This window comes from Charadrius vociferus, unplaced genomic scaffold (assembly GCF_000708025.1).
Source record: "Charadrius vociferus isolate BGI_N301 unplaced genomic scaffold, ASM70802v2 scaffold380, whole genome shotgun sequence".
Lineage (NCBI taxonomy): Eukaryota > Metazoa > Chordata > Aves > Charadriiformes > Charadriidae > Charadrius > Charadrius vociferus.
The window spans coordinates 752,468-762,557 of NW_009646428.1; the positions used below are offsets into that span (position 1 = coordinate 752,468).

The 10,090-nt window shown below is 47.4% G+C and overlaps 1 protein-coding gene across 1 annotated transcript in view; it reads right to left on the reverse strand.

Moving 5' to 3' along the window:
- LOC104283262 (protocadherin Fat 4-like) overlaps positions 1–10,090 on the reverse strand; it is a 114,436-nt gene that overhangs the window by 96,573 nt on the left and 7,773 nt on the right. Inside the window, exon 4 of the mRNA XM_009881421.1 lies at positions 4,905–10,088. Coding sequence (XP_009879723.1) covers positions 4,905–10,088 — 5,184 coding nt within the window. The remainder of the gene's footprint in view (positions 1–4,904; positions 10,089–10,090) is intronic.

Here is a 10,090-nt window from a genome sequence, read left to right on the forward strand (position 1 = left end):
GACCTAGGCTGGGCTGAGCCAAGAAGCTCCACATCAACTAGTTACATCGTGCGACGATGGTTTTATGGCCTTGGCTGTGGTTCACATTGAGTCAAGGTGAAGTGTCCTATCATTTTCTTTCCAGGAGGAGAGGGCCGTTCATTCTGCCTGTCTTCATTAACTTCCAGATCTTTACTATGCCAATAATCTGCACTGCTTAAAATCCCCGTATCTTGCTGGATTAAAGAACACTGTTTTCCTAGACTATGGATGTGGGAGATAAAAGCCTCCCCCAACTTGGCAGTCCAAGTTCCCCAATAGTGCCAGTTGTGAAATGTAGCACAAGAAGCAGCTACAAATGTACAAATGCAGAAGAAAACTCAGCGCCTCATGTCTCCCTGTCTGAAAATGAGGACAATCACCCCTCTTTTGAGAGCACGTTAACATCCACAGGTAAAAAGTGCTACTGGGATCACTGATCTGCTTCTCCAAGCATTTCTACTTTCAACTCAACACCCTCACTAAATCTTTCATTTAAGGTTTATACACTTTCCTCATTTGTACCCTTCTCTCTCTTCCTTGGAAACGAACTTAAAGTACCTGAAAGATATTTAACTGAACAAGTAGTTCACCTCCCAAACAGTTGCAATACACGATATACACGTTAGCACCTCTGGTCCCTATCAAACCTACTGCTCCTTTCAAGGAAGCCATCCACTGAAGGGTTAAACATGCAAACTAGAGATCCTGTCTAATTCCCTTTAATCCCTAGTAACACAGCAGAGAAGATGAGGTATTGTCCCTGGGTTCCTATTATTACTGCCAGCCCAGAAACAGGGTACAACATAACAACCACCCAACATATCCCACAGCATACGACCATTGTTTTGGGAGGCAGGATTGAATAACGTCACATGGTTTCCAAGCGATGCCAATATGCATTAGTCATTCTCTATTAAATATAAAATCATGATGGTGAAACCCTCAGCCACGCCTGAAGAGGTTAAAAGAGAATTTATGTTGGAGAGCCAACAGAAAGGGGCTAAGCGATCGCTGAGGTTTTTCTTTCAGCAGAAATATATAAAAAGCTATAAAATGGCAAAGAGAAGGGCTCCTTCAGGACACCTACATTCTTTTTTTCTTATCTGAGAAGACTAGTTCAACACCTAATGATCAATACAAGAGAGGAAAAACTAAGACTGATCACAGGACACGGTCACACAATGTCAAATCATCTGGTTTGTCACTGTAGATTACACAGAAACAGGCTAAAAGTCCAAAATAAAATTAACATAAAATAAAGCTTTCAAATTCAATAATAACTATCCAGAATTACATCACTTAGCTGTGGAATAGAATGGAACAAGTACTCAGGATTTCTTTGCAAATCTCAAAGTATTTGGTACTTTGAGCATAAAGCTTTACCTCACAACTTGCACTTTTCTGAACCTCTCACACACTTTTTCCTTTCCTTATAGAAACAACAAGCACAGAAACGTACACAAACATAAAACCCACTGCTAAAATAAATAAATAAATAAATAATAATCCACAAACAGTAAACAAACTATTCTTTGTTTTCTAAACTCTTTGGTGTTGCTTTACTGAAAATATAATATCATCCTTCAGTTTCAAGGCATATCAGCTGCTTTGGGTTCAGAAGAGGATTCACCACAGCCCTGCCATTGCTCGGCTCTTCCCTTCGCCCCCTCTCTTCAGAAAAGGGCTATACACCCACACAATCAGTGTGTCTATAGTCTGATCCTACAGGGCAAGGCCCAGGGATGGATAAGAACGAGAAAGCCTGGAAGAAGACTTTTTCAGCTGGAGCACCGGGTGGATCTTTGCAATATAGTTGATAAGATAAAAAATATTTAAAAAAAAAAAAAAAGTAGAGTTCTGCAACAGAATAAGGATTGATTCACTTCTAGAGTGAGTGGTTTCACACAAGCCTGCTCTTCTTTTGTACTGCCTGCTGGCTAGACAAAGCCTAGCCACTGGTTCGAAGCTGTAAATATCTCTATTTCACACCACGTATCTGCCACCCAAATCCATTCCGAAAGCCTACATTAGACAAAAGATCTATTAACTTCCTTGCTACTCCTGCTCTCTTCATCAATCTCAGCCAACGAGTTGAAGGCTGGGTGGCTCCGAGCGCTCAGTGGTTCTCTGGCATGCCTCGGCGCAATTAGGATGATGTCTGGCATCGGGGCAGAAGGCGTAGCAGGCAGGGAAGAAGAATGGAGAAGTTGTTAAGCATATCCCATTGCTATTTTTTCCTTTTTTAACCAGACTCGGAAAAAAACCAACCCAACATACTCTTCATAAGAGAAGAAAGACAGAAAAAAATACACAATACCCAAGTTTTTTTTTTCCCACAAAGAACTCAGAAAACAAACAAACAAGACTTACATCCACACAGCTTATTTACTCAGAAAACTGTCAGCTGTGGTGGTACCAGACCTATTAGGTTTTGTCTGCACGCCTCCATCAATGCTTTACAACTCACTTCTCGTGGGGGAATCTAAAAATCAGTCAGTCTTCATCTCGCCATTATATACGCCAAAAAAAAATTGAAGACATTATGTGCAAAAGAACACCTAAGTTTTGTGGCTTTATGTATTCTACAGGTTCACGCACATTCGTTGTCCCTTGTCACTGTTCTGGTTAGACCAACCCTCAAACCATCACCTTAAAACCCAAGACTGGAATAAAACATTAATCCTTTGGAATTACACATTTAATGCACAAAGACTTCAGTATCAGTGTGTTTTAAGGTGGGTTTCCAAAGATAAGAGATAACTTTCATGTACTCAGGTGTTGGTTATTTTGTTTTTATTCAAGAAGATTAGCAGGAAACTCCTAAGACCGGAATGTGTGCACTCGATACCTTGAACCGCTACTCTGGTGAACAAAAAAAGTTAACATCCAAAAGCAACATGGAAAAAAGCTGCATTGCTTATTCAGCACCCACTGACAGTCAGCTTGCACAAAGAATTTTACTGTAGCAGTTCTTGTTCAAGTGTGGGACAGCAAAAGCCGTTCCAGAGAAATTAAATCAGTCAAGAGACAGACTACATATGGTTACGTTTTTTAAAGTTGATAGCTGATTATAATTTATAATATATTTCTGAAGAAGCGCAGTGAGCCAACTAACGTTTGGGAGAAGCAGCATTTTAGAAGCTACAAAGATGCAATCAGCAATACGAAATCCCAGCTCCCAATTGTTGCTTTCAATGTTCTTTACAGAGTAAAACATTTGCTTCTAATTTCAGGAGTGGTTTGTATTCAACAATGTAAAATTTGTTTAAAAGTTTCAACGGTTGTTCTCTTCCCTGCTCACCAAATATTCATATTAAATACTTATACAACATGCGAGACTATTGCAACCATAGGGGTCTTCTACGAGTCCTTCTCCAGGGAAGAAACTCTTTGGTCATGCAAGCAGACTCAAAGTTGAAGGATTGTGATGCAAATACCCACTGACAAAGGCTCAACCCTCAAAACAACTGTCCGTCAAGACAAAATATAACATAGTAATAATAAAAGAAGAAAAGTGATCGAGGTTTAATTTTTTTACAAAGTACTAGCAGGGGTACAAAGACCTATACAACAGGAATCTTCTCATACAAATAGCACAAATTATTTAAGCCAGCAGCACTACCAGAACAGGTCATCTTCCAATACATTACTGCTCTTCAAAACATGACAATCAACAGCACATCGCCCACACGATAAGATGAGCTCTCTCATACCCACTAAGAAGACTTGGAGTTTGAACAGTGCTCAAACTCCCTGCCCAAGCGTGACTTTGTAGAGCATCAGTCACTGCCAGTATAGGAGAGTGAGGTTACGTACCTATACAGATCATACTTAAGCTACGGTGAAACAACAACAAAGTGGGTATGAAGAGAAGAAGCTACAGCTGCCGCTTAAGAATTAGAAATACCACATCTGCCAAAATCAGAAAGGAAAAAAAAAATGCACCTCAAACCACCACAGTATCCTTGGTGGCTCAAAACCAAGACATCATTTCCCAGAGGAAGCATAGCGGGGGGGGTAACGCCAGGGATGCACAGGAGAAGGCAGTATTGGGGTAATGCCAGAGATGTGTAGGACAAGGCAATATTAAGGTAACACATCCAGCGGGTGAGGGAAATGGTTGAACCGTGACACGCTACCAGCATCCTCTGCTGGTTGACCCACTCAGCAGTGCCAGCCCCAAACTTCCAGGAACTGCAAGTAAAACGGCTCATAGGGAAGCGGCGAAGGCAGCTCCAGAAGATGCTGCAACTTAAAACAAACGGGAGGCTCCCTTTCACATCAGGCTTCTCAGTATTCCCACAGAAGACAGTGGGAACCGTGTAAGCGATCAGTTCTGTGCCTTAATTACCAGAAGAGCAAATAAAACATTTTGCACTTCACAGCTGATGTGTCAAACCTGTTTTCCACCCTGTTTTCCACCTCTAGTCACACACAGAACATTTGAAGGCCCTTCAGTCAAGGAAAATGGCTTTGTGATAAGGAAAGTTGTCAGCTAAAATGTTACACTTTCACCGCCTGTCACATCCAAGAACAGAAACAAGACCATTCTCACGCTCAGCAGCGATGACGAGGAAGTAGCCCAAATGAGGCGATCTATCTGAGAGACTTAACCAGGCAGGGATGCCAAGCACATCCGAGACCGAAGACACCGGATGAGCTGTTCAGAGAGCAATCCCCCCACCGGCCAGTTCTCAGACCAACACTGACACGAGGGCTGTAGTGAAAGAAGTTTAGTTATAATTCACACAGGAATAGAAAGACTTAAAGTAATTAGCAATTGCTAAAACGAGAAGGTACACAAAACTCCAAAACGCCCATGGTTAAAGCTTTTAGCACCTTAGAAAGCAAACGGGTAAATAATTACTGAATAAAAGCTTTACCTCTGCTCGTTGCGTGCGGGGCAAAACAGATGACTTCTCAATAGCGTAAACATCCACCAAGTAGAGCCGCGCTCCTTGCTCCCTGTCCAAAATGGCAGCAGTCTGGATGACACCAGTATGGCGCCCGATGGTGAAGAGGCGCCCGAGACTCTTATCTTCGCATCGGACAGAAACGATGTAATATTCCACCTGAGCTTCGGAGCCCCGTGGACTCGCCGCTTCGATAGATATGACGTTTGTCCCGATAGGCTCACCTTCTTTTAAGATGGTTATGTATTTCGGCTGAGTGAAGACAGGCCCGTCACCCCCTTGAAGAATTATAGTCATCTCGGTGGTGGATTTTCTCCTTTCAGGGCCAAGATCCGTGGCAGTAACTATGAGATTGTATATTAGCTGAGAAGGCACCAAAGCTGACGCTACTCTTAAATCTCCGCTGTAGCGATCCACAATGAAGGTTTCGGTATCTCCATTGATTATTTCATATTCTACTTCTCCGTTGGCGCCCTCATCAGGATCTGCAGCAATAATCGTCGTTAGGATCGAACCGATCACAACCGAGGGGTCGGCGGCAAGAGCATTTTGCGATATGAACATGGGAACATTGTCATTTTGATCCGTCACCAAAATGGTCACATTCTTCAAAGCAAATCGTCTGGACTCCAGAGGAACAGCCTGGTCCGTGGCTTTGACTGTTAACTCAAAGAGATTAGCAAACTCGCGATCTATTTCAGCATTGGTAAATATTGTCCCTCTCACTTCATCTATACGGAAATGATTACCCCTTGGCATCTGCTGAATGATTGCATACGTTAGCTGCCCATTAATATCCGCATCTGGATCGTGAGCAGTCACAGAAATGACAGAGCTACCAACAGGAACGTTCTCAACAATAGATTTAAAGATGTCCCCTGGAGGAAAATTAGGAGGGTTGTCATTAAAATCCCTAACGTGTATCACCACTGACATTGTAGATGACCGTGGTGGCCTTCCTTGGTCTTTTGCTGTTATATTTAGCTTATACAGAGACTGTGTCTCAAAGTCCAGTTTCTTTGCAAGAAAAATACTACCAGTGTTGGGACTGATGCTAAAGGTCCCGTGATTGTTTGTCCCCGTAATGCTATAGTGCAGGTCAGCATTGTCACCTGAATCGGAATCGGTGGCAGTGACAGATGACACAAGTTCACCGACTCTCATATTTTCCAAGACATCCACTAACAAGGTTGATTTAGGGAAGGAAGGACTGTTGTCATTTTCATCCAATACATCAATGCTCAACATGCAAGTTGAACTTAGGGAAACTGCTCCGGAGTCTACCGCTTGGATGACAAGCGCATACGACGCAGTAGCTTCGTGATCTAGTCTGCCTACTAAGGTCACTTGGCCTGTGCTACCATCTATGGCAAACCGCTTTTCTTCATTTCCCTTGATTACAGAGTAGTGAATCAATCCGTTAAGCCCCTCATCAACATCTGAGGCGGAAACTCTCAGAACCTGCGTCAGATTTGCTGCCAATTCTGATATAGTAGCTTGGTAGAGATCTTTCAAAAATTTGGGGGCGTTATCATTGATGTCTTTCATGTAGATTTGCACAGTTGCCTGATCCTTTAGAGGTTTTGGCAACCCCTGATCTGTTGCTATTACTGCAAGACTAAATACTGCAGCTCCCCTTTGTCTCATAAGAGCTTCTCTGTCAAACTGATGAGTACTTCTTATTTCCCCAGTCACCGTGTTCAGCTCAAAATCCGGCTGCATATGCTCAAATGAGTACCTGACTTCACCATTTGGCCCAAAATCTTTATCTACAGCATTTATTTTACCTACATACGATCCACCTCTCTGCTCCTCTTCGAAATAAAACACATAGTTGGTACTGTTGAACAGGGGCCTGTTATCATTTACATCCTCCAGAATTACAGTAACGTTCACAGTAGCATTGAGTGGTTCTACTGCTCTATCAGAAGCAACAACCAGTAAAACATATCTTTCCTGAAGTTCCCGGTCCAGTTCACTCTTTATATACAGCTGACCGTCTGGGAAGATGCCAAAGGCATCCCCAGTATTTCCTTCTATTATACTATAAGCTATTTCACCGTTCACTCCCGAGTCTTTGTCGGAAGCCCGCACCTTAAAGAACCTGGAATTCACAGGCTCCGACTCCAAAATAGTAATTTCATAGGAAAGCTGGTCAAACACTGGCGGGTTATCATTTACATCATGGACCGAGACAGTCAGGATAAAGTTAGAGGAGAGCTGCGGCACCCCCATATCCGAGGCCAGGATTTCAACCTGGTAAGACCCAGCATTTATGTCAAGTGGCCCTATTAAGCTTATGGCACCTGTTTGTTCATTGATGGAAAACAAGCCCTTCGGGTTTTGCTTAAGGCTGTAAAGGACCACGCCATTAACACCTTCATCAGGATCAAGAGCTTTGGCCTGGAATATAGTGTGCCCAGCTTTCCAGTTTTCAACCACATTTACGCTTTCCACCGCGTGAACGAAGTGTGGGGAATTGTCATTTAAATCTTTGACAGTTATATTGACCACGGCATCTCCAGTTATCGCCCCACCACTAGCCACCACCTTCAGCTGGTAAAACGCTTGCTCCTCCCTGTCAATAATACTGGCTGTGGTGATCTGCCCCGTCACTCTGTTGATGGCAAACATGCCCCTTTGGTCACCTGTCGTAATAAGGTAACTGATGTTGGTGTTGAGGTCCATGGTGGAAGCAAAAACAGTACCTACGTGGTAACCTAGGGCAACATTTTCAAAGACAACAAAACTGTACATGCCCTGGCTGAAAACAGGTGGATTGTCCTGGGTGTCCAAGACAGTGATGGTGACAATGGCTTGGTTCTGTGACTGAAGATGGCCACCATCGGTGGCCACGATCTGCAACTGGTAAGCAGTTTTCTCCTCCCTGTCAAGGGCTATTTTTGTTGTGATGACCCCTGTCTGGCCATGGACCTGAAACCTGGAGGTGTCTCCAGCCGAGATGCTGTACTTGACCGTCCCATTGGGTCCCAGATCAGGGTCCGTGGCAGACACTGTGGTCACATAGGTTCCAGCTGGCTCATTCTCTTGGATATGGGCAAAATACTGAACGGGGTAAAACACGGGGCTATTGTCATTTACATCCAGGAGACTCACGTTAACTCGGGCCATCGAAGAAAGGGGAGGAGAGCCTAAATCAGTGGCCAGGACCTGCAGGGAGAAGTGAGCCTGCTCCTCCCGGTCCAGCTGCGAGATGGTGCTGAGCTTGCCCGACACGGGATCCAAGCGAAAGATCCGGCGAGGGGTGACCGAGGAGGGGCCAACCGCTGCCAGCGTCGGCTCAGCTTCCTGCAGGGAGAAGCGGACAGTCCCATTGTCCCCCAGGTCCCCATCTGTGGCGCTCAGGACCAGCAGCTCAGTTCCTGACGGGGAGTTTTCAGCCAGGGACACCTGGTAGCCCTCAGGTTGACTGAAGCGAGGTTTGTTGTCATTGACATCCAGGATGGTCACCACCAGCTGTGCATAGGAGAACTTGGGCTGCACCCCCTGGTCGCGGGCACTGATGTTGAGCACCACCTGAGAAGCAGTCTCCCGGTCCAGCCCACTGGAGACGGACGTGCCTGCAGCATGCCCAGTGGTGTTCCCCTCGGGGCCGGCCGTGGTGACCAGCCCGCTGTGCTCGCTGATGCGAAACCAGCCAAGCTCGTTACCCGAGACGATGCTATATTTGAGGTTGGCGTTGAGGCCCGAGTCACGGTCCGTGGCACTCAGGCCCCGCACGTAACTGCCCAGGGGCACCTCCTCACTGATGTTCACCCTGTAGACCGACTGCCCGAAGACAGGGGGGTGGTCGTTAATGTCATTCACAAAGATCACCAGGCTAGCTACTGACGAACGGCTCACGGGAGCTGCCACCACCCCATCGGGGGAAAGGGAAGAAGTTGGGGAGCCTGAGGGTGGCGGCAGGGCCCCGTAGTTATCAGCTACCGCCACCGTAAGGTTATAGGCCGGGATGCGCTCCCGGTCCAACGCAGCTGCTACCTTTATAAGGCTGAGATTGGGTACCTTGCTGCTGTGCACCTCAAAGTGCCGCTGCTCGTTTCCCGCCAGGATCGACACAGAGATGTTCCCGTTGGCCGCAGGGGAGTCAGCATCGCTCACCGTCAGCAGGGCCACCACCGTGCCGGGGGCTGCGTTCTCATCCACAGAGGCAAAGCGGGAGGTGGCTGGGAAATAGCGAAACTTCACCCGGGGCTCGTTGTCGTTGACATCGAGCAGGCGGATGAGGGCCTCAGCCCGGCCACTCAGTGCCGGCACCCCTCGGTCCATGGCCTGCACCGTCAGCGAGTACTGCTGTCGCATCTCGTAGTCCAAGCGCTCCCGGATGCGGATCACCCCGCTCTCAGGGTCCACCTCAAACGGAAGGCTGCCAGCCCCCTCCCCACCACCGCCGCCATCACCTCCTTCCAGGCGGTAGCGGATGTCAGCATTGGTGCCTTCATCAGCATCAGCTGCAGCCACCTGGAGAACGCTGGCCCCAACCGGCGCATCCTCAGGCACTCGCGCCTGGTAAAGAGTCTGGCTGAAGATGGGTGGGTTGTCATTGATGTCCTGGACGGTGACGTTGACTTGAAGGTACCCCCGCCGCCGGGGCTCGCCCTTGTCCTCCACTTGCACCAACAGCTGGTAGGTGGGGGTGGCCTCCCGGTCCAGCCCACCCCGGGAAACCAGGTGCAAGAAAGCTCCTTCACCGCTGGGGTTGAGGGTGATGTTGAGCCGGAACCGGCCCTCCTCATTGCCGGCCACGATGCGATAGGAGCCATGGTCTACGCCATTCGTGCCGCTGTCGGCATCGGTGGCCGTGTCCAGGATAAGCTGGCGCCCGCTGCCCGTGTCCTCCTTGAAAGTCACCACGATGGAGGGGTCGGGGAAGACGGGCGCGTTGTCGTTGAGGTCCAACACCAGGACCCGCACCTCGCTGGGGTAGGTGGGCTGGCTGGAGAGCACCACCAGGTCCACCACGTCGCTGGCCAGGCTTTCGCGGTCGATGGTGGCGCGGGTGTGCAGGGCGCCCGAGGTGGCGTTGATGGAGAAGAGAGCATGGTGCTCGCTCAGGCGGTAGGTGAAGCCGGGCCGGGTGGCGATGGTGCCCACCCCGGTACCGGCCGGCTGCTCCTCCAGCACCTTGAAGACCT